A 26,596-nucleotide genomic window follows, 5' to 3' on the forward strand; every position below is an offset into this window, starting at 1 on the left:
CCACCTCGAAAATAGGTAATATATTTATTGAGAATTGTTGGAAATAGATTAAACTTAAGAATCTTATGCTTAATAAACACAGCATCTTCTAAAATATTAACATAAGGAATTTTAAAACATTACAACAAAATTACAATGTACCGGGTGTCCCAATAAGAATGGCTCTCGGCCATATCTCAGGAACCGTTTATAGTAGAGCTTTGAAATAAAAAATTTTATAACAAAAGTTGCCTCAGGAAAAGCCTGGAAATTATTTTCATAATTGTGGGTCCACCGCTAGAGGGCGTAATTGAATATCAAAAATAAAAAAATCTAAATTTTACAAAATTTTTTTAATGAAGGGGCACTGTAAATCCGATTATTGTATTCTTCATCAAATTCTGCGCATATTTGATTTAACAAGTTTAACTCTACCTTTGCAAATAAGAAGTGGGGGTGAGTGGGAACCTTGTTATGAAAAAATGGCTGTAAGTCCGGTTCTGCTAAATCAAATTTTGAAAACTGGGTCTTGTTGAAGACAGATCTTTTTCTTCAATGTAAGCGTGATAATTTTGAACCATCCTAATAAGTAATAAGCCAGCTGGGAGGCGTTATTTAATTTTTTTCAGAAATCTAGTTTTCTTTGGAAAATATTAAATACAAGTATGCATTTTTAATCATACTTTATAAAATTAGATTAAATTAACAACAGAATGTCGAAAACCGCATGTCGATACCTTTTTTGTATCTCAAGATATCTCGAGAAACGTGTAAATTTTATACATAACTGTTACTATCACCGGTAAACTAAGTTAATGAAAAGTAGTGTGCTGTGGAAAAAAACAAAATAACATTTTCCAGATGTTAACATATAAAAATATAATTAATTAAAACAGCAATATAAAGAGAAACAATACTATTAAAATTAAATATAACACAGAACAAAAAGAACTACTTAGTGACGACTTAAATATTCAAATTGTTGCCCATCATACACTACTCTAGAATACATTATCCAGAGAATACTAAACGCCATTCAAAGCATATCGAGAGCAGAAATTGAGACTGCTGTTCAATCTACTCTTGAAAGAGTAAATGTTTGCAACGAAAATGATGGGCAAAAATTTGAACGTTTATGTCATCACTAAATAGTTGTTTTTATTTCTTTGTAATAGGGCTTTTCAACGCTTCTCATTTGTTTCGAGCCTCTGTCATATGCCATATAATCCGTGTATAATATTAATATACGAGATGTGAACGAGGCTCGAAACAAATGAGAAGCGTTGAAAAGACCTAATATACGTTGACAGCTGGAAAATGTTTCTTTGTTGTTTCCATAGCACACTACTTTTAATGAATTATTTCGTTTACCGGTGACAGTAACAGTTATGTTTTTAAATTTACACGTTTTGTAAGATATCTCGAGATAGAAAAAAGGTATTAACATGCGGTTTTCGCTATTCTGTTGCTAATTTTGTCTAATTTTGTAATATGGTATTAAAAATGCATGTTTGTATTTAATATTTTCCAAGGAACACTAGATTTCTGAAGAAAATTAAATAACACCTTCTAGCTGGCATATTACTCAGTAAGTTGGTTCGAAATCATAACTTTTACATTGACGAAAAAGATCTTTCTTGAACAAGACCAAGTTTGCAAAATTTGATTAAGCAGAACCGGACTCACAGCCAGTTTTTCATAACAAGGTTCCCACTCACCCCCACCTCTTATTTCCAAAGGTAGACCTAAACTTGTCAAATCAAATATGCGTAGAATTTTATGAAGAATGCGACGATCGGATTTCCAGTGCCCCTTCATTAGGAAAATTTTGTAAAATTTAGATTTTTTAATTTTTGATATTCAATTACGCCCTCTAGCGGTGGTCCCACAATTATGAAAATAATTTCCAGGCTTTTCCTGAGGCAACTTTTGTTATAAAATTTTTTATTTCAAAGCTCTACTATAAACGGTTCCTGAGATATGGCCGAGAGCCATTCTTATTGGGACACCCGGTACATCAAAACTAACATACCAGTAAAAGCCAGTAATCCAAATTTGTCGATTTTCTCCACATTCTTCCTTTCAGTCTCCTCATTGGCGGATAATTATGTAGAATATGTAATTTTACGTCGATAATTATATGGATTATCTTGCTACCAACAAAAAATTATATAGAAACCTTTAGGAACAAGTTTTACCAAGGGTGTACGTTTTATGCCCCTCCATATTTAACTCAAGATGCTACTATTATTTTCAAAAATATCGGTAGAACCAAATTAACATTCGATAAAGGGCTGTCTTTTTAACAATAAATAATTATTTTAAAAATTTTAAACAAGTAATAAATATGTTACAAGGGAATACGCAATAGTTGGACATTTTTTACCCACCCTTGGGCGTTTAAGGGTTAAAGGATGGCTCGGAACTAAATTCGTCATCATTTTGGTCTTTTGGTAATTAATATTTAGACCTACTTTACGTGCTGCATCCGGAGTTCATTCAACATATCATTGGCAGTTTTTAGGTCATCTGAAATCAGAACAATATCATCTGCGAATCGTAGATGACTGAGCATCTCACCATCGATATTTATTCCTTTATTTTCCCATTCCAGTGATTTCAAAGCATGTTCAAGTACAGTAATGAACAACTTAGGCGACATAGTATCTCCATGTCGAATACCTCTCCTGATATATATCTTATTGGTAGGACCGTGCAGATTTATAGTTGTAGCATTTCTGTATATATTTTCTATAATATTGGTGTACCTATGATCAATTCGACACTCTTCCAATGCCTTAAGTAGTGCGGGTAATTCGATAGTATCAAACGCTTTATGGAAGTCTATAAACGTTAGAACTAGAGGTCTATTGTATTCAATCGATTTTTCAATCAAGACTTTGATGCACTGTAGGTGGTCATTTGTACCTTAGTTGGGGCGAAAACCAGCCTGTTCTTTTGGTTGGTACAGCTCAAATTTTGCTTCCAATCCATTGGTTATTATTCTGGTGTACAGTTTGTATAAATGGTTGAGTAGAGAAATTGGCCTGTAATTCTCTAGGTTCATGTTGTCACCCTTTTTATGCATAAGAATTGTAATTGAGTTATTCCAAGCTATAGGAATTTTTTGACTATACAAGCAGAGATTGAAGAGGTCTTGTATTTTTTTCAGAAGAGAAGTTCCGCCAAGTTTTATAGCTTCTGTAACTATTTCATCATCTCCCGGAGCCTTGTTGTTTTTCATTTTTTGGAGTGCATATTATATCTCATCTTGAGTAATTTCTGGAATATCCTCAGATCCCTGGTTTTGTACCTTGTGTCTATTTTCTCATCACTCATCATTTACTAAACTGAAATTAATTTTCATCTTAGAAGTTTATTTTTATATCCAATGGCATACATGCGAGCCGTCTGCACATTGGTGGAGGTACTATGTGGCTCACATGTATGCCTTCCTCACGTAAATTGTTATGAAATAGTGGAGGATTCTTGGTGAACATATGGATGTGTAAGTGCTGAAGTCCTGGGTTTTTGTGTTCATGTAGAAGAAAAATTAACAGGATTATATTACAAACATAGTCGTAAGAACATAATGTTGCTATCAGTGATCCAGAGATTCTTCCAACATGACAATTACAAACAAATAGAAATGTTCGAGAATGGTTGGAAGAACCAGACCTTAACCCCATTGAAAATGTATGGCAGAGTTGACAAAGAAATTAAATGAAAGAAACCTTAGATTGCAGATTAGAAATGAACTGTGGAGAGCAATTGAGCCAGTGGCGGATCCAGGGGAGGAGGATGGGGGCGATCGGCCCCCCTCTCAAACCAAGTTATATATAAAGATTATAAAAACATTAATTTATTCATTTATTTTTCATAGAAATTTAGTCAATCGGCCCCCCTCTTGACGATGCGGGATCCTGCTGGATCCGGCACTGAATTGAGCAGTCTTGAGAGGAACTTGTTGAATACATAAGAGCTATGCATAAGAGCAGAAGATTGCAAAGATATCAATTTTGTATTGACAATAATGGGGCTTCCACTAAATATTAAATGTGTTACTGTTTAAATAGATTTAAAATAAAATTTTACGTTTATATTATTATACATTCAAATGCAAATAAAGAAATAACAAATATTAATTAACTAAATAACTAGAGTTATAAATAACTACATATTGTGGACTCAGCTAACTATTAGTGTAATACGAGGTATATTTGTCTTGTAATGCAGTGAAGGTATTAATCATCTTATTTCGGGTTCACCACTGGTAACTAACACCACATTGATATTGAAGAGTTTATTAAAAAACGTGTGTTTTTTTTGTCTTTTTTAAGTTACTTGTGTTTTAGGAAAATTTGAAAAAGAAACAACAGTTACCCAACACCCCCACAAGTCTGAGTGCTCTAAAAGATACAACAACAGCACAGCCTACCATTAGTCATATTTCATCACCAGTAGTCACAGATCTTCCCACAGATGTAAGTAAAAATGATACTTTTATTCTATTTAGCTATTTTTTGGTCTATACCTTCAATTAATCACCCTGAGCTACTTTTTATTTGGTAAAAATATTTAATTTGCATAAGACATGTTTTAGGTTAAGGGGATCGGAGCAAAATGCAAAATTTTGACGCATGTCAAAATTTTCAATGTGTTTTAAATGTATTCATTTTTTTCGAATCCTGAGAAAACGAATAAATATTTTTGAAAAATTTAAAGGCAGAATAAAAGACTATTTTATTACTGAAGGCCGGAAGTCCCTTAGAATAAATAAAAAGTTTCTTTTGAACGAAATATTTGCAATTAAAAATCGCACTAAATTTTCTATTTTATTTTCACCCCTGTAACTTATTAAAATAAACATTAGGTATAGAAGTATTCAGGGACTTTCGATCCTCGGTAATAATGTAATCTTTCATTTTGCATTTAAATTTTTCAAAAATATTTATTAGTTTTCTCAGGATTCGAAAAAAATGAATACATTTAAAACACATTGAAAATTTTGACATACGTAAAAATTTTGCATTTTGCTCCATTCCCTTAATGACAAATATGATGTAACAGTAATGTAGAGCAATATTTATTTTTATGTCACTCATTTATTGAAAATATCAGTAGTATCAACTACTGGTAGGGGAGTCCAAGCCGGTATTTTTGCAGTTACTCGAGCGCGTCAGATTAGCATATGGGGAAAAACCTGGTACTCTGCAGATGTACCTCTACCATATATTGGCTCTTAACACAGGGGAGTTCGTTAAGGGGGGTCCGAAAAAAAAATATATCATTAAAAAAAACTCGAAATTGTCAGATTAAGATACAGTAAGTTAAGTACATACAAAAGAGTGTATATTTCAAAAATCTGACGATTTGAGCCGGGCGTAAGGAAATGGGTGAGTCCCAAAGTTTCACAAGAGAAAAGAGAATAATTCGCGAAATGATTGACAGATCCAAAAACTAAAAAATACGTTCTTAATATTTTTTAAAAATCTATCGAATGATACCAAACATGACTTCCCACGGAGAGGGGTGGGGAGTAAATTTAATATTTTAAATACGAATCCCACGATATTTCGCGAAATGAACATCAGATCGAAAAACTGTAAAATACACTTATTCAATATTTTTAAAAAATATATCGAATGGCACCAAACACCACCCCCCATGGACGTGGGGGGGGGGTTACTTTAAAATCTTAAATTGGAGCCCTCATTTTTTATTGCAGATTTGGATTCCGTACGTAAAAATAAGTAACTTTTATTCGATACATTTTTTCGAATTGTGGATAGATGGCGTTATAATCGAAAAAAACGATTGTTGGAAATGGAAAATTAAATTAAAAAATGGCAAGCGCCCACTAAAATGGAAAATTTACTTAACTTTTTTTGGTTTTAGGACCTACTCTTCACAACCCAATAGGTCCCCAAAGCGCTCGAGTGACTGCACATTTAGCATACTTTGCTCCCCTACCATACTAAGCAAAGCATGCTAATTGTACACATATTATTTTCTCTTTTGGCGTGCATCTAACTGTATAAACTGTGTGGCATGCATTGGATGGTAAGTACATATACAGGGTGTCCCGAAAAGATTGGTCATAAATTATACCACACATTCTAGGGTCAAAAATAGTTCGATTGAACCTAACTTACCTTAGTACAAATGTGCTCATAAAAAAAGTTACAGCCCTTTGAAGTTACAAAATGAAAATCGATTTTTTTCAATATATCGAACACTATTAAAGATTTTTTAGTGAAAATGGACATGTATCATTCTTATGGCAGGAACATCTTAAAACAAAATTATAGTGAAATTTGTCCACTACATAAAAATTTTATGGGAGTTTTGTTCCCTTAAACCCCCCAAACTTTTGTGTACGTTCCAATTAATTCATTATTGTGGTACCATTAGTTAAACACAACCTTTTTAAACCTTTTTTGCGTCTTAATATTTTTTCGATAAGCCAGTTTTTATCGAGATGCGGCTTCTTCTTTAATATATTTACATATAAATTTTATGGGGATCTTGTTCCTTTAAACCCCCCAAATGTTTGTGTACGTTCCAAGTAATCTATTATTCTGGTACCATTAGTTAAACAGTGTTTTTAAAACTTTTTTGCGTTTTAGTCTTTTTTTTTGATAAGTCACCTTTTATCGAGATGCGGCTTCTTTTTCAAAATATACCTAAAAATGTAAATTATAAATTCATTTTCAGATATTATTAACAGGTCTATAATCGTACTTAACCATATACAAATATGTGGTGGATTCGACAAATATTCAAAATATCTCGATAAACACTGGCTTATCGAAAAAGTACTAAGAGACAAAAAAGTTTTAAAAACATCGTGTTTAACTAATGGTGCCATAATAATAATTTAATTGGAACGTACACAGATGTTTGGGGGGGTTGAAGGGAACAAAACCCCCATAATATTTTTATGGGGTGCACAAATTTCACTTTAATTTTTTTTTAAGATGTTACTGCCATAAGAATGCCACATGTCTATTTTCAATAAAAAATCTCTAAGAGTTTTCGATATATAAAAAAAATCGATTTTCATTTTGTAACTTCAAAGGGCTGTAACTTTTTTTGTGTGCACTATTGTATATAGGTAAGTGAGGTTCAATCAATCTATTTTTGACCCCAGAATCTGTGGTATAATTTATGACCAATCTTTTCGGGACACCCTGTATATTGAAGCTATGATTTGACTTAGTTTAACATATTTAGCTCCAAAGGATTGACATGCTCCTTTTGTCTCAGACCAAATGTACTGTGGCCATCAACAGATGCAGGATGTTAAAGTTGTGCTGTCTTCTTCTGAATCTGAGTGAAACCTTCTATAAAGATTAATATAATATATGTGACTGAGATTGAAATGATAAGCCTTATTTGTAGAAAATCAGGTATATTAATCATAGTGGAATAATATTCCTAAAATGATGCATTGAAATTTATGAACCAGTTGAAGTCGATGTGAAATAATTATCATTATTTTACATTATATGATATGGTTAAACTGATGTAAAACATTGGACTGTACGAATTTCCCCAGTTCTCCACCCAGTTAATCTGCCAGGAAGAGGATATTTCAATCTATGTCCAACATTTGAATGCTGTCTATTCAGATTTTGAAACTACATTTGAGTATATTTTGCTGCTGGTAATACTGAAATGGATTATCAATCCATATGGTGAAATTGAAAAAACGGATGATACATCACAAGAGGAATTTATTGGAAAAAGCACTAACTAAAGATTGAGGTACAGTTTAGAAATAGATATCAACAATTCTGGCTTCAAAAAATATACCTATTACCTACCCCATATTATGGAATACGGCGAGAAAGTTTTAATTGCTTTTCCATCTTCATACCTACTAGAAAGGGGTTCAGTGCAGTTATAAATCTCATAACAAAAAAAGAAACAAACTGGGCATCATTAACTGAGGAGAGTTAGTAAACCTAACCAAATGAATGCCAAATGTTGATAATTTATTATTAATTCATCAAGTGCATCCCTTTCTTTAAATAAATTTAATTAATAAATATGTAAAAATGTGTTGTTTTTTTACTGTTTTTACACTATAAGTACTTCACTACTGTTAGAAGTTTAAATATTATACGGGTCTACGAGAGAAGAAAGTTTTAGAACCTCTGGTCTGGCTAGATGAACCACCTGGCCTCAGTCTTCTTTATGTTTAGGTTCACACAAGTTACAATTTTCCACTATAAGTACACTTGAGAGCAAAATAATCGACTCACTTGCTGAATTGTACACGTTTTTTTTTTCAGCCAGACTTAACATGGTAGAAATGATTGTCTAAGTTTATATTAAAATAAATATACAAAACAATAAACAGGTAAACAGGGTCACTCTCTTCTCGCCTAGGGGCCCATAAAGGCATTTTTTAAGACATACAACACTAGGATTGTACACGTTGGAAGTATCGAATTTCCTAAACCTGTTGTCTGATTTGAGTGATTTTTATTTTGTTATAGCCTTATTATTTAAGAAAATCGATGTAATATTATTGTTGCTATACTAGACCAGTAAGGATCTGTTTTTAGGTGGATGTGAGAGGTGGCATTCGGATTTTTGCGGATAAAGTTAGGTGATAACTTCGTTAATAATAATTGATTTATGCTCCTTCTCAAATATGCCCGGAACATTAATAAAAAAAATAAAATATTTAAAAATTTCAAAAAATTTCGTTTTTTTTTCTAATTTTTTTTCTTATAACTTAAAAACTATTTATTTTAGAACAAAGTCCTATAGGAATAAAAAAAATAATTAAATTATCTATCAGATGCGATTGGTTAAAAATGTCTTAATTTATCACCCTTCCTTCAAAATGGCAATAAATATAAAATAAGGGGGCAAAACAAGCCTGTCCTTATTCAATGATTTTCGATCACTTAGATTACACTTGGAACCTTCCTAATTCGCTTAGAAAATTTTTGTAATGTGCTAGAAACGTACAACAAATTTCATTAAAATTAACTTACTAGATTGTGCATAATAATTTTGCAATCTAAACTTTTTTTAAAAAATAAAAAATTTTTAAAATCTTGCACAACAAAAACTAGAACATACAAAGATTTGTCAATTTTTTTACATATAAAGAAGTACTCCACCTATCTAATGCACTTTACAGAATTGAAATCGGATTATTTAAGCAGCCTCAGCAATGTTTTAAAGTTATAAACAATTTTTTGGCTTATAAACAAATTAGTGCTGTGGCCAGGAGGGGGTGCTACGGGCTCCTTTATTTAGATGGACTTACCCAAGTTTTTTTATGTATTTTGACCCGTAGAACACGAATTTTTTGGGTAACAGTTGATCCGGATGTCGATAAGATTGTTATAAACAAAGAACTTGAGGAATTACATAAAATCGAAATTTTCGCAAAATAAAACATTTTTTTGTATTTCTTGGGTAATTCTAAGCAAAAAATGTTCTTACAAGTTTTTTCGTAGGATGCATAGTTTTCGAGATAAACGCGGTGGAACTTTCAAAAAATCGAGAAATTGCAATTTTTGAACGCGAATAACGTTTGATTAAAAAATAAAATAGCAATTCTGCTGACAGCATTTGAAAGTTTAAGTCAAATTATGGCGGTTTTAATTATTTGCATTGCTAAAAATTAATTTTTTTATTATTAAACAAAGCTATTTGTTTATAAGCCAAAAAATTGTTTATAAATTTAACACATTGCTGGGGCCCCTTAAATAATCCGATTTTAACTCTGTAAAGTGTATTAGATAGGTAGAGCACCTCTTTATATGTAAAAAAATTAGCCAACTTCTAAATGGTCTACTTTTTGTTCAGAAAGATTTTAAAAAATTTGAACTTTTTTAAAAACATTTAGATTGCAAATTTATTATGCAAAATTTATTAGGTCGATTTTAATGAAATTTGAAGCTATTTCCTTGTGGCATTTTTATAATTACGTATTTTTTATGGGAAATAAGCCACAATTTTACTAAAAAATGAATTTATTAACGTTTCGAAGCCCAAATCGGGTTTCGTTGTCAAAATACAAAATACTTCGAAACGTTAATAAATTCATTTTTTAGTAAAATTGTATAATACTTATTTCCCATAAAAAATACGTAATTAATGAAATTTGGTACACGATTTAAGTATGTTACAAATAATTTCCTAAGCGAATTACTAAGGTTCTAAGTGCCACCAAAGTGGTTAAAAAATATTGAATAACAACAGACTTATTTTGCCCCCTTATTTTGTATTTATGGCTATATTGCAGAAAAGGTAATACCTTAAGACATTTTTTACCAGTCGTATATCATACAAAATTCAATTATCTTTATTTTATTTCTATACGACTTTGTTCCAAAACGAATCGTTTTAAAGTTATAAGCAAAGAAAGCAGAAAAAAATCGATGTTTTTCGAAATTTTTAAATATTTTAATTTTTTTATTAATGTTCCGGGCATATTTGAGAAGGAGCATAAGTCAATTATTATTACTGAAGGTGTCACCTAACTTTATCTGCAAAAATCCGAATGCCACCTCTCACATCCAAAAATAGACGTTTTTTCGCAGATCCTTACTGGGCTATACAGGTAAAGGTCATTTTATACCGGGTGTAACAATCATACTGTGTTTTTTTCTTAAAGTTCGAAACACCCTGTGGAATATTATGGCATATAAAAAATATTTAAATTAAAATTAAATTGTAGCTTTAGGCTTTGTTAACATTTTCTTTTGTGATTCATTTGCTTATTTTGGATAATAAAAAAGTTAGGTACGTTAACAACTAGCTATGTTTAGTTATAGTAGCCTATAAAGTAGGCTATGAGAAATTAACAATTTAATGGATGTCAAATGGTTAACAGTCAAAAAATGTCTGGTCTGTTGTGAAAATTAGTAGATTTATTATTTAAAGTTTCAATTAAGTCCGTAGTTTTTTTATTTGGTGGAAGTGGAACGCTCTAAAAGGAAGTGGAACGCTCTAAAATGAATTGGACCCGCGATGAGTGTGTCCAAGTAGTGATCTTACATAGCGAAGGACGTGGCTACCTTGCTATGGGCTCCTTATATTGGTAACCATTTTTTGCTAATGCACGATAATGCAAGACCACTTTCACGAACTGTAACCAATATTTCATCATCATCATCAGTAGCTCGACAACCCTTTTTGGGTCCTGGCTTGTTCTAGGATTTTCCGCCATTCTGTTCTGTTCCTTACTTTATTCTTCCAGTGGGTAATCTCAAGTGTTTTCAGATCTTGTTCCACTTGTTCCATGTATCTAAGTTTGGGTCTTTCCTTTGACCTTCTCCCTACTGGTGTTTCTTCATTATATGTTTTGGTGTTTCGGTCTCCAACATTCGTTCAACATGGCCCATCCAGCGCAGACGTCCGATCTTTATGGATGTTATGACGTCGGGTTCGTTGTATGCTGCGTATAGTTCAAAATTATATCTTCTGCGCCATACGTCATTTTCTTTCACGCCCTTATATATGTGTTTAAGGATTTTTCGTTCAAACGTACCTAATAAGTTCTCATCGCTTTTCGACAGTGTCTTTTCTCTGATCCATATATAAGGACCGGTTTTATCAGGGTTTTGTATATTTTGCATTTGGTTTTTCTCGTGATGTTGTTAGATCTTAGATGTTTAATGAGTCCATTATATGTTTTATTAGCAATATGTATTCTTCTCTTAACTTCTTCGCTGACATTGTTATCTGCGGTAACTAGTGAACCTAGAGATGTAAAAATTTTTTCCACCTACCTCTACCGAAAGTATACTTTTCCGGACCTGATTGTAGGGAGCAAAGTTGTACTTTTCCTCCCTAGGGAGGAAAATATTTTTCCTCCCTAGGGAGGAAAAGTAAAAGTGACGTCATAATATTTCATTCATGAAATATAACTTACTGACGCCCTGTATAATATCTATTTTCTATTACGGAGTATCTATACATTTTAACGTTTATTTATAAAACATCCTATATTTTGCAGAATGGTAAAAAACAGTAAATTGTTATTTTGATTTAACAATGTTTACATTAATAATTTGACTTATATTTGACAGCTGACAGTTATATTGTACCTACTTGTTGTTTTAGTTCTAATAAATTTTGTTGGTTAGTTACATAAATAAATTAAGTAAAAATGACAAAATTACTTGTTATTTGAGGAAGGTGGAAAAACCATATGTATAACATGGGAGTAAAGTGCCTTTTCCTCCCTTGAATGATTACTGCCCTCCGCTACGCGTCGGGCAGTAAACTTCATTCTCGGGAGGAAAAGTTACACTTTCCTCCCTTGTTATACAAATAGCTATTACGCTTTCGATGATATAGTCTCCTATTGTCAGATTCTGTTGGTTTCTTTGGCCTGTCGATTTGCTGGCCTTCATGTATTTGGTTTTTATTTCATTAATATTTAGGCCACTGTTTTGTGCCGCTCTTTCTATCGCATTAAATGCTTCTATCATTTCTCTTTTGCTTCTAGCTATGACATCAACATCATCAGCAAATGCCAATATTTGTACACTTTTTGTTATTATTGTTCCTCTGGTGTTGACTTTTGACTCTCTAATTATTTTCTCTAATGTGATGTTGAATAGAATACAGGATAAGGCATCTCCCTGTCGTAGGCCCGTTCTAACATGGATTGTATCTGTTAGTGCGTTTTGAATTCGAACCATGCTTTGTACTTTTACTATATCAATGAGATGAGTTGGAATATTAAACTCTTTCAGGGCGTTGATCAGAAATTCTCGATGGATACTATCATAGGCACTCTCAAAGTCAATGAAGAGATGATGTGTTTCTATATTAAATTCACTAGTATTTTCCAAGATGTGTCTCAAAACGAAGATCTGATCTATTGTGGACTTCTGCCTGCAGAAACCACAGTGATATCCCCCAACTATTTGTTCCGCATATGGTCTCAATCGCTCATACACAATATTTAACAGTATTTTATATCCCACAGTCAGTAGCGTTATTGCCCGGTAGTTTTTACATTGAAGCTGATCTCCCTTTTTATGTAGTGGAATGATTACTCCGGTATTCCAGTCTTGTGGCAGTTGTTTATTTTTCCATATGTTCACTATAAGTTCGTGTATCGCATTCAATAGGGAATCTCCGCCTTCTTTTATTAATTCTGCGGTAATGTTGTCCAATCCAGGTGACTTGTTGTTTTTCAGTCTGGTAACTGCTTCTCTTGCATTTCAGCTACTGAAGGGGGGTTGTTTCTCTGCTCTCCGTTTGATCCAGTATAATTCCATCGTATAGTGGATCTCCGTTTTGTTCAAACTTTTCTTTGAAGAATTCAGTTCATCTTTGTAGTATTTCACTCTGTTGAGTTGTCTCGTTTTTCTCTCTGCACATCATTGTTCTTGGTTTAAATTCTTTTCTGCTTTTGTTAAGTTTTTGGTAGAATTTTCTGGTTTCTGTTGGTTTATTTAATTCTTCAATTTCTTGGAGTTCTTTTTCTATGAGTTCTCTTTTCTTTCTGCGGTGTATTTTCTTCTCTTCCCTCCTTAGCATTCTATATTCCTCCTCTGCCTGTCTTGTTCTATGTCGTTGGTGTAGTCGTTGATATGCATTCTTTTTTCTCTCTGTTATGTTACGACACTCTTCATGTAACCAATATTTACAACAGGTAAATCTTCGGACTTTGCATTGGCCATCGCATAGTCCAGATATTAACCTGATCGAAAATTTGTGGGACATAATTGGCAGAAGACTACGACAGCGTTTGCCACCTCCTAGAACCTTACAAGAGGTAGAAACAGTAGCTCTCGAGATTTGGAATGATATTGATCAAGACCAAATAGAATACCTCATTTGTAATATGAAAGTACATATCTCTTTTATTGTCGAACATAGCGAATGAATCAAAAAACAAGCTGTTAAGGAAGCCTAAGGCTAGAATTGTTTTAATTTAAATATTTTATATATGCTAGAATATTACACAGGGTGTTCCGAACTTTAAGAAAAAAACACCGTATGATTGTTACACCAGGTATAAAATGACCTTTACCTGTCTAGCAACAATAATATTACATCGATTTTCTTAAATAATAAGGCTATAACATACTAAAAAATTACTCAAATCGGACAACAGGTTTAGGAAGTTCGAGACTTCTAAAGTGTACAATTCAGCAAGTGAGTCGATTATTTTGCTCTCAAGTGTACTTTAAAAAGAATAGTTCTTATTACCATACCAATATATTTATCATGTTTGTTTTCAGGCTTCTGAAGAATGTTCAAATACAGCCTCAGCTGCCGCAAGCAACTCTACTACCGCTGAACCGGAGGCTGTGGCAACCGTCTCCACGTCCTCTGGCGAAATGAACGCCGGCACCAGTAGCGAAGACAAGGACGGCGATAAAGATGTAAAGAAAAAGAAGAATCGATGCGCCACTTGTCGCAAGAAGGTTGGCCTAACAGGTGAGCTTTTGTTGTAAATTTTGACACTGGCTTATGCTATATAAAATCAAAATGAAATTGCGCATTTTGAAACTACTTAACTTGAGCTTTTATCTTATATATTTTGTTTTTTATTTAATTGGATGTCCAACTTATTGAAAAATGGCATCCAAAAATGCTAAAATTTGCTTTTTCTGGCATTTTTAATAGTCCATTTACCCACGATTTTTGCTGTGGATTCTAAAGAACCACCTGGATTGACATGAAATTTGGCATACACATAGTTAACATATCAAAGAAAAAAGTTAGTGTGGCTAGCACCTCTTCTCGGGGGTGAAAAACATACGTTGAAATAAGTTTAGAATTTGATAAATTTACTAATTCTAAGCAACTAAGTTATTTGCGAGTGAATATGTTCATTTTTCAACAAAAAAACTCGTTTTTAGACGGGTTTTCGCAAATAACTCAAAAATAGGTATTTTATCAAAAAAATATATTTTTAGCAAAAATATAACCTATAAAAATGTGAAAAAAATGGTTTATGTATGAACTCTCTAGACTTAGACCCAGTAGAAGCAAAGTTGTAGCTAATGAAAAATAGGTTCATATCTGTCAAAAATGATGTGTGTATAAAGTCTATACGCTATGAGCTCGTAGGTAGAGGGGATAATTAAAAATTCGCGATTGCCAGTAGTGACAAGTCTGTAAGCTTTTACTGGAAATTTGACATAAATGTTAAAGTGATTAATTTAAAACATTGAAATTCAAAACATTAATAGGAAATAATATTAGTTGGTCAAAGCTGTGGTGTATATTTTTACCTTAAATATACTTAAGTTTCAAATACTGAATTTAATTTAAGTTTTTTTAATATTTCGTAACATGTAATTATAAATTAATCTAAGCGCCATCTAAACGATAATTGTAAAAGTATCTGAAGTAAGAAATTAATATTTCATTAATAGAACATTAAAATGATTAGCAAAATGTTTAAAAAATCGATTACAATTTAATTACTTTTTTGCGTTGTAAATATTAAGCGATAACAATTAAATAATAAATTTAAAAATTACCGGTGAAAGTTGCATTAGTAATCCGCTAGGAAGCGACACCAGCGAAGCTCAGAGCGTATAAACCCATTAGTGATACCAAAAATCTCAAACTGTAAAAAATATAGGTTTTGCATTTTTCAATATTTTGGATTTTTTTTTCTGTGAAAACAGAAATTGATCAAGATATGGCTTGTCAAAATTTGCATACACTCGTTATTAGTGACTCGTTCAAGCCCTTTCAAAAATAAGCACTTTGAACGTATGAAACTTACACATCATATAAACAATGCACAGGAAAAGTAATTTGTGAAACGGTAACGATTAATTTTGTTAGGAATGCTAATTAGGGGTAATTTTCACGTTTTTTTTTTCGAAAAACAAAGAGGCCAACTTTATTTTGAACGCAACTTGCTTAATTGTGATGCTAGAAACTTTTTTAGAAAACAAAAGTGAAGCTTTTTTTAAACGAAAAGTACTTCATATGTTTTCGTTATTTCACGTTGAAATATTCTATTAGGAATTTGACGAATAAGGACCTAAGGATCATGAGCTACAACTCTGCTTCTATGGTCTTGGTGTATAGTAGGTTTGGTTAGGCGTTGATTTTAAGAAGTGTTGCTGGCTAGATGGGCGCAGTTCATAAGGCCACAAAAGAAACAAAAAACTCTGCTTCAGCTGGGTCTAGAGACTTCTTAGATACACCATTTTTACGAGTTATTTGCGAAAAACCGTCTAAACACGTGTTTTTTTTTGTTGAAAAAATGAACATAATATTCACTTGCAAATAACTCGAAAAGTATTGGCTCAGTGAAAAAACTGTATAGAACAAAAGTTGCTTAGAATTCCGGTTCCGGAATATCCAATTCCGGTTTTATTTTAATGGTTTCTTTTTTCACCCCCCAAACGGGGTGAAACTCACCCCCAGCGTAAAAGCACACATCGGCACTTGTTTTGTTTGACGTATTAGCTACGTGCATAAGTGGCTTATAATTTTTTGAACGTATGTTTTTTCACCTTCGAGAAGTGGTGAAATTCATCCTCTGGTCAAAAGCGCACATCAGCACAATATGACTTTTTTTCTTTGACATGTTAACTATATTGTGACGAATTACCGACCGCAAGTAACAAGTTCCGTCTTGACAGACAGTCACTACGGAAACATCGGGAAGAATGACGCGGCGAACAAGCGAGGAAAGGTTTTCTCGAGAATGTTCGTCGCGTCAAGGCTACGGATTACTGAGGATGGGCGGTACCGTTTTTCTGGAACGTTCAAGAAAAGGGCTGGTATTTTTGTATTCAATATATAAGGATGTGAATTTTTTGGAGTAGTTAGTCTATTGGCGGTGTGCAAGTACTTGGAAGGGAATTGAGAAACGATCGTGCGCAAATAGCGGAGAAATATTGCAACTTTCTTAAATAATTCATATTGTCAATTGAAATTGTCAAATTGACGTAAATTTCATATCTACTATCATTGAAGAAGAAAAATTATATGTTGCTCCACAATATTGATATGATATGCAATTATTATATAAAGGTAAATTTAATTAATTGTATTTTGCTTGCAGTACTGCATTTTAATAACTAATTTTATTTACTACATACAATTGTTTACGTTTTAATAACATAACCTGAATCTTATTTTTTCTTCTTATAATTTTTTTGGACTATGGCCTTGACAATTATCCAGTAACCAGGACTAATATTGTTGTTGTTTGTTTGGGTTTATATGACTGCGGACACTAAATCCATTCGCCAATTTTACTATTTTTTATTTTATTAGTCATTTTTTCGTATCTTATCCTAAAACTAATACTAATATAATAAACAATTCTACTAATAAATAATTATTTTTGTATTTTTTTTTTTTAATAATTTTTTATATATATATATATATATATATATATATATATATATATATATATATATTTTTATTAATTTTTTTCCAAATGATGTTCTCAGAGTTCCACAGCAAAAACTGCAACATTCTTCTTTAGCCCTCTACTTCATTCGAAAGCTATTTTACTATGGACTGTCCAAGTTCGTCATTCATTTTTATCTACATATTTTTTTTATATTTTTTTAATTATTATATTTTTTTTCTATTTTTTTTTATATATCTTTTTTTATATTTTTTCTTTCTTTTTTTTTTATTATTTTTTTATTTTTTTTTTATTTTTATTTTATTATTTTTTTTTATATTTCTTTTCTTTTTTTTCTTTTCTTTTCTTTTTCTTTTAACATATAACAATTTACAAGAAATACTTACTCTATATTTTACAATTACAATTTAAGCTTAATATCTAAAATATGTTTATACAATAGTCGGTATACCAACTCATTATTTTCTAATGTTAATAAATAATTTAAATTAATGGGATGGTGGACATCAGTCAAAGAATACAGTGGATTTAAAAACATATTAACTTTATTAGAGATAAGAGAACAGGTCAAAATTTTGTGTTGTAGATTGCCCAACTGTCCACAAATACATTGTGGACTATCAGCTATATTAATTTTAAATAAATATGATGGAGTAAGACAGTGGTCAAATCTCATTCTGCATATGGTTCTTATCATATCTTTTGTCGACTCCATTTTAGAAAACCAAGGTTTATCCGTTATATAGTTTCTGATTGATCTGTAGTGGTTTCCTGTATTTACGTTTTCATCAATATACCTTTCTTTCCATTCTTTCTTAATCTCTTTGAATAAATTTGATTCAATATCTTTTGGCGTACAAAGATAATGGGTTAATACTCCTTGTGTCACCGCGTTTTTAGCCAATTCATCTACCATTTCATTTCTAGTTATTCCACAGTGGCTTTTAACCCATGCCAACTTAACAGACTTTCCTTGTTGCTGAAGTTCTTTAATTTTATTTATGATATATAATTCAATGTAGTTCACTTTTGATTTAGGATTTATAGCACTAATTTTACTAAGAGAACTTTTACTGTCACTAAAAATTATAAACTTTGAATGATTTATATTAGATAAATATTTTAGTGCTTCCATTATCGCTATTAATTCAGCTGTGTATATACTCATAATAGAATTTAGTTTAAACATTTTACTAATTTTATTACTGCTATCCCAATAGGCACATCCCACACCTTCAATATTTTTTGATGCATCTGTATATAGCATACAATAATCTTTGAACATTTGTGAACTGTCGGAGATAAACACTAATTTTCTTAAAGATATAGGCAACTTGCTATAGTCCCTTAAAAAGTATACCTGAACTTGTTCCATACTATTAAAGTCAATATTATAATTTGGGTTTATGTCATATTTATAAAGTTGTTTATCATATATTGTCATTTTTGAATATAAATCTACCATATTTAGAGTTTTCTTTTTTATCCAATATTTTTCTGTCAAGTCTGCTAAAAACAGTTGATGTATTTTGGAAATTAAACTTGCCTTTTTTTCATACAATCTAACTAAAAGGTTGATGCCAAGTTTTTTTCGTCTTATATCCATCGGCATTTCACAGCATTCAACTTGTAGATTATTTATCGGTGTACTTCTTAGGGCTCCTATACACAATCTAAGGGATTTATTAATGATTTTGTCTATTTTATTTAAATGACACTGTGATGCGTCACTGTATAATTTTGATCCGTAGTCGAATATAGCTCTTATATTATTTTTAAATAACAACAAAGAAATATTTGGATCTGCTCCCCAACGTAAGTGTGATACGAATCGAAGAAGGTTTATTCCTTTTTCTGTTTTTTTAACTATATGGTCTATATGTTCTTTCCAGAGAAGCTGTCTATCCAGAGTAATACCCAAATATTTAACATAACTTTGTACAGGATAGGATATATTGTTTATTAAGATGTGATTGGGTATTTCTTTTCGTTTTCTTGTAAAAATACATAATTTGGTTTTGGAATCAGATATATTTAGTCCATGTAATTCACTCCATATTTTAATATGTTTGTCTCCTTCTTCAATGGATTTGACTGCATTTTCTATTTTAATGTTTTCTTGATAAATAACTATATCATCTGCAAATTGTAAAATTTTTGTTGAGTTTAAATTTTTTTCTATATCAGAAGTGTAAATTAAATATAACAAAGGGCTTAATATTCCTCCTTGAGGTAAACCACCCATCGCTAGTCTTGGACCAAATGTGTTATTATTTACCGATATATAAATTTTTCTACAGTCATACAATTTTATTATTTTTTGACAGAAGCATTCTGGCAGACCTATTTGTATCATTTTGTTATATAGTATATTTAAATTAACGTTGTCGTATGCTGCTTCAACATCTAATAAAAGAGCGATTACTGAAGAATTTTTCGTAAACGCTAAATTTATATCTGTTACCAAATGACTCACAGCTTCCACAGTAGAATGATTTTTTCGAAATCCAAATTGTGTTTGTGATAATTTATTGTTTTTTTCTAGCCAACTTTCGAGCCTAAGTTTTATCATTCTTTCCAGTGTTTTTGTTATGCAGGAGCTCAATGAAATACCTCTATAAGATTCTGCTGAATCAGGATTCCGATTTGTTTTGAGAATAGGAATCACCCGGTACTCTCTCCAGTTATCTGGAATATCTTCTGATAACCATATTTGATTAAAAAAATTTAATAGTGTTTCTTTCCCTTTTTGATGTAAATTGGTCAACATAATATAATGTACATTATCTATACCTGGAGAAGTATTTTTCTTATTCTTAAGGCTTATTTCTAATTCACAGAAACTAAATGGAATTGAAAGTGGATGCATAGAGTTTTTTCTTTCCATTACATTAATTTTTGAAAATATATTATCTGGACATAATTTTCTTAAAAACTCCTCAACCCATTCTCCTTCAGTCACTGGATTTACTTGTGGTTTAAAAATGTTTTGTAATCGTTTGGCTTGATTCCACATATCTTTAATTGGTGTATTTTTGTTTAAAGTTTTACAAAAATTTCTCCATGCATTACGCTTACTCTCTAATACAACTTTTTTGGTTTTCGCTACACATTTATTATAATTTATATAATTTTGTATATTAGACTGTAGTTTAAACTTGCGTAAAGCTAGTTTTTGTTCTTCTATTACCTTTTTACAATTGTCATTCCACCAAGTTTTTCTAAATCGTGGATTAGTCCCTGTTCTCTTCTCCGGTATACATATCTTACAATATTCGTTTAATTTATTTAAAAATTGTTGGTAATTTAAATTATTATCTATTTCCATGAAATTATCAGTGATAGAAGAGAAAAGAGACCAATCCGCTTTATTTATGTTCCATTGGAATTTTGTATTTACACATTCCGCTTTATTAACATTAATATTTGACTTAATAATAATAGCAAAATGATTTGATCCTAATGTCTCGTCCACAACATCCCAATCGAAAAAATGACTAATATTTGCTGAGCATATTGTAAGATCTATTGCAGATTTATTATTGCTATTCGGTCTACGCATCAAAGTTTCTTTACCATTATTTAAAATTACAAGATTACAGTCCTCAATAGCTTCTAACAGATTTTTTCCTATAGTATCTACAGTACTACAACCCCAAACATAATTGTGGCTATTAAAATCACCACCGATTATAAAAGGCTTCTCTAGACTATTAAAAAACTTTTTCCATTCATTTAGAGTGATTTTAAGATTTGGTTTTACGTATATTGAATAAATGTTTAACTTTTTTCCGGATTGAATTTTAATTGATATGCTATTGCACATTATGTCATTAATTTGGTGAAAAGTAGGACTGTTGTAAAATTTTATTAATTTTTTCAAAAGGATGGCTACTCCACCATATCCATCATCTCTATCATTCCTAAAGACATTATAACCAGTAAAGTTAATAAAATTACTTTTTTTTAACCAAGTTTCTGATATTAATCCTATATCTATTTTATTGTCATACAAGAATTTTTCTAAATAACCCTTATTTGTTTTAATTGATCTCGCATTCCATTGAAGAAATGAAACGTTAGCCATCACGAGGTAATAATAATTGTGAAATATTGTTTTTTAATAATTCCAACGTTTTTTGATCTAAATTGTGATTAATTTGATTTAATGTTGCTGAAATAAAGTTTACTATTATTTCTCCTATATTATTTTGATTATCGTTTTGTGTTTGTGTTGTGTTAGAATAAATGGGATTATTAAAATTATAACAAGGCTGACTTTGTATTCTTGGTGTTTGCAAAATTTTTCTGCGTGCTTCCATTGTTTCTTTATCTACACTACTAGAATCAATACTACTTGATCTTTTTCGTTTAGATATTGTATATTTATTTGAAGTATTTTCTTGGTCTTTACTTACTGTTGAATAACATTTTTTATATTTATTATTAGCTTCATAATATGTTATATTTTCATTATTCATAACTTTTTTAATATATTCCTGTTTTTGTCTTTCTGTACAATCTGCTCCCTTGTCAGTAGCGCTGTGTTTTCCTTTGCACAATACACAAAGTAAATTATTCGGATTGGAACAATTAGATTTGTTGTGTTCTTCGCCACATCTTTCACACCTATCTTTTCCTCTACATTGGGCACTTATATGCCCAAATCTCAAACACTTTAAACATTGGATTATTCTGGGTGTATAGTTTTCCACCTCGTATATCATTTTTTCTATTATTACATTTTTTGGTATAGACTGACCTTTAAAAGTGACAATTACGGTTCCTGTTTTTACATAATTAGTATTACCATTATCTTGAATCACTTTCCGCATAATTCTTTTTACATGTAATACTTCGAATTTAATTCCAAATCTAGGTTTAATTAATGATAATAAATCATTATCTTCTATCTCTTTATCTACCAATTTTATAACACCTTTCTTTTGAGTAAAAAACGTTGGAATATATGCCTCATACTCTTTGCTTTTAAGAATTTGAGAATCAATTAATTTATTAGCACTAGCAAAATTATTTAGTTCTACCTTGATTTTATTTCTACCAACTACTGTAATTTGTGTGATATTATTTTCAATTTCAGGTACTGCACTTAAAATCAAACGGGCCGTGCCGATCCTGTGTAATCGACCAATGTTACCGTTTTTATTTTCTATGTGTACTATATAAGGTGCATTATCTCCAAATTGATATCTATGTTTTAATCTTAAATTTATTACTTTATTTAAATTTTGCTTACCTGACTTATCTGTTTGATTTAAATTTGTCAAAGTTTCATCGTTATTACAACTAAATTTGTTACTTACCTCAATAGTACTACTTGTTTGGTTTTGTTTGTTTGTTACCTTATTATTTACTCTATTGTTATTTTTATTTAATTCCTCATATTCCATCATCCCATCTCCTTCCATTTCTACATAAAATTTACCTTTATCTGGAGGTTCGGGTGGTATACCTTCCATATTATTTGTTTTCTGAAATTTAACTTCTAGGCGCTAAATTTCACACTTTCTTACAGATCACTGGTTTAGTACTTCTTTATACTACTCGTAATACTCAAAAAGTTAAGAAAAAACCTTAAAAATTAATAATTTTTAGGAGAACTTCTAAATAAACTGCCTTTCAATTTGACGTTTATTTGACATTTTGAGGACTAATATAATTGGCCAATATAATTAAAAGTGCGAATAAAGTTGCAGAGCCTAGAAATAGGTGTCGCTTTGCCGAACTTGCACGGTCCCAATAAGATATATTCCGTCTGTATAGATATATAAATAAAGTCGTATATAAATACGAACCGCTCGTTTTATTGTTACAATATGTATGAAAAATTTCATGTCAATCCAATCGGTTGTTTAAAATTTGGAGGTTTTGCAATATTTTACCGTGAATGAATGGACTATGGACTATTAGACTTTTTTAATATTTTAAAGACTACTTTAGACTATTTAAAATACGAGATTTTTATAATGTTGGTGATGTTGATAACTTAATATCATGGATGGAAAGAGTGTCAAATGGAGAAGTAATTAGGAGATTGATAAAGAAACCAAAAATAATATTGGTCATCAAATCAAGAAAATTGCATACTTTTTTATATTTTGTGGCTTTAGCCTTTAGCTATTTAGCCAGATACATCATGTTAAGAGTAAACAGTAGCGATCAACAGGTAGCAATAAAATATAACTTCGGGAGATAGCATCATAAACTTTGGCAACATTGGTAATCTTTGACATTATGTAAGATTAATATTATTGACAATTTAACTCATAGGCGCGCTAAATGGAAGTAACCGAAAACAATTTTGTTATTAGTAAATAAATATTTATAAAAATAAACCAAAATGGGTGAAAATTTTATGATAACATAGGTATTTGTACGAAATAATAATAATAAATAATAATTTCATTGTGAAGCGAAACGAGAGCAGTCTTATTTTATTTAGTTCATAGAGCGCCAAAGGCACTCTAGAACACCCTTTAACCCTTCTTAGGGTCCCATCAGAGGTGCATATTTCATTCTCTTTGAACTACTAAAATTCGGGCTACCGTTATCGGTTCACAACAAAATGATGGCATGAATGCCGTGGCGTTATCTGCTAAAGACGAACGAAAGTTTTACTTCTAATATTAACAATATCAAAAATAAAATAAAACTTTTAGAACTAGTCTTCTGGTTAAACCAATCGTGGCTTGTGGCTTCTAAAATTTGCAAGCCAACGAATTGCCGGAGCTAAGAAGGCCGAGGGAAATCTACCAGGTTAAGTCGTACTTCATGGAATGATTATTTATTATTTTGATTAGTTCTACTCGTAATCTGAGTATTCGGAACTAAGCTTTGTTGGAATTTTACCGTGCTGGACAGGCGAGAAGTGAGATGCAGCCTGATAGATCTTCCTCGGCATTGTTAGCTCCTGCACTTTTTATAAAAATAGACTTTCTTCAATTTTTTTATCCGATGTCTAGATTTTGTGTCATTTTGGAACTACTAATGAAATAAAAAATGTTAGTAGTTCCAAAATTACACAAAATCTAGGCATCGGATAAAAAAGTTTATTTGAAGAAAGTGTATTTTTTTGTTCTTCTTAATGGCGGTACAGGCTCGTTTTTTTAATATTGTATTTAATTACAGAGTAATTTCCACATATTAATATATTTTTCAAATTGGGCTCTGTACCCCCATTCTTTATTTTATTACGAATACGTGTGCCAAAAATCTCGAAAAAATATTCAAAATTACAGCCGCAATCTTGGAACGCGTTTTTGCTACCTGTTGAATAAATTTTTTCGGGTTCAAAAATTGCAATTTTCCGATTTTAAGTTCAACCGCGTTTATCTCGAAAACTATGCATCCTACGAAAAAATATTTTTTCCTATACTAATCCTATACTAATTTAATTTATACTAAGAATTTAATATTCACCATTGGCGCGCATACGGGTAATATGAGCCTTAACTGCTTAATTGTATGCCAAAAAATGTGCAATACCTACGTCTTAAAACCCACCAAATTGCATTTGCATATCTTAACCGGTTTTAAAGCAATAAATAAATCGTCAGTTTGTCAGAAAAATTTGAACACCCCTTATCTCGGAAACGAAGCATTTGCGGACATAAGTTTATAAAGCAATCTGCCATTATTTTTTCGTTCAGAATTATTCCTTAAACCTTGCCAATTTTTTTTAAAAACACCCTGTATTGATAAAAAACAGGTCTAGTTGTTAAAGCACCTAACTTTTGTATTATCCAACATAAGCGAATCAATCAAAAAACAAAATGTTGAGAAAGCATGAGTCTATAGTTAGGTTTTAATTTCAGTATTCTACAAATGCTAGAATATTCCACAGGGTGATGCAAACATTAAGAAAAAAACACAGTTTGATGCGTACACCCGGTATACAATAAAAATTTACCTGTTTCGCAAGAATATTATTATAACGATATTGTCAAGGAATAAGATATTAAAAAAATCACTTAAATCGGACAACAGGTTTAGGAGATATAAGACATCAAAAATGACCTATTTTTAAGGTGGCCGGTTAATTTTGGTCCAGAGTGTATATTTAAAAAGAAATGGTCTTAAAAACGTTCTACTACTTTAAGTGTAGGAAAGTATGAAATATACATTCATTGTATATGTTACAGTTCAAGTTGATTATCCAGTTGGAGTTGACTCCAACTAGTTGGAGTCGACTCTAACGGCTGGTTTCAGTAAAAGTTGATTATAAATATAAAATGAAGATTTATATTCAACATTTACTAGTAAAAGTAGACTCCAACTAGGAAAAGTATACTCTTCCCAATGCCATTTAGTAAAAGTTGATTCTGATTCACACAAACAGCCGATTCTAGAAATTAAATTAATGTTACTGAATATGTTCAAATTAGTCTAGGCTGTGTCGTCGTCCCCGTTAGTGAAATTACTCCGATTCGAATTTTTTGCACAAACTTACTCAAAAAGAGGTCCTTATAACAAATCTACTGGGTGCCAGGCAGTACCTTGATCGATAAATTGTTTAAACAATTTTTTTAGACAAATTCACAAAAATAATTTTTTCACTTCGAACAATTTTTTTTTAGATCATTTGAGTTATTCTGAGCAAAAAAAGATATTTTGTGATTTTTCTCTAAAATTGATTGTTGTCGAGTTATACGCGATTTAAAATTTGAAAAATGCAAAAATAGCCATTTTCAAGGCATAATAACTCGGTTAAAATCCATTATTATGAAAGTCAGAAAGTGACCAAATCAAAGTTTATAGCCCCCTATACAAGATCCAGCAGAAATTTTTGTCACTATTTTATTACTAAGCTTTATCTTTAGTTATTAACAATGAGCGCTAAGTGCGTATTAGGCGGCCGACAATGGTGAGTGCTAAAGAGATGCACCATTCCGGCCGTCCAATGGTGAATCTCACTCGCACTCACATTGACGGCCGCCTCAATACGCGCTTAGCGCTCATTGTTGATAATTAGAAATAATATCTCATTAATGAAATAATGACAAAAATTTCTTCAGGATCTTATAGAGGTAGCTTTAATCTTTGATTTTTTTTTAGTTTCTGACTTTCATAATATACAGTGAGCACGTAAAGGTTGGAATAAATTCATTTTCTCGCGAATGGACGATTTTAGAAAGAAATACCGAAACAGGTCAATTTTTATTTTTAAATTACGACTTTTTGGCATATATACCATACTAGTGACGTCACCCATCTGGGCGTGATGACGTCATCGATGATTTTTTTAAA

General features: G+C 31.3%; 1 protein-coding gene across 1 annotated transcript in view; it reads left to right on the forward strand.

The window, feature by feature from the left end:
• Positions 1-26,596, forward strand: part of LOC114335073 (AN1-type zinc finger protein 6) — a 36,555-nt gene that overhangs the window by 6,705 nt on the left and 3,254 nt on the right. The window contains exons 3-4 of the mRNA XM_028285229.2: positions 4,335-4,463; positions 14,217-14,415. Coding sequence (XP_028141030.1) covers positions 4,335-4,463; positions 14,217-14,415 — 328 coding nt within the window. The remainder of the gene's footprint in view (positions 1-4,334; positions 4,464-14,216; positions 14,416-26,596) is intronic.

This window comes from Diabrotica virgifera, chromosome 1 (genome assembly GCF_917563875.1).
Source record: "Diabrotica virgifera virgifera chromosome 1, PGI_DIABVI_V3a".
Lineage (NCBI taxonomy): Eukaryota > Metazoa > Arthropoda > Insecta > Coleoptera > Chrysomelidae > Diabrotica > Diabrotica virgifera.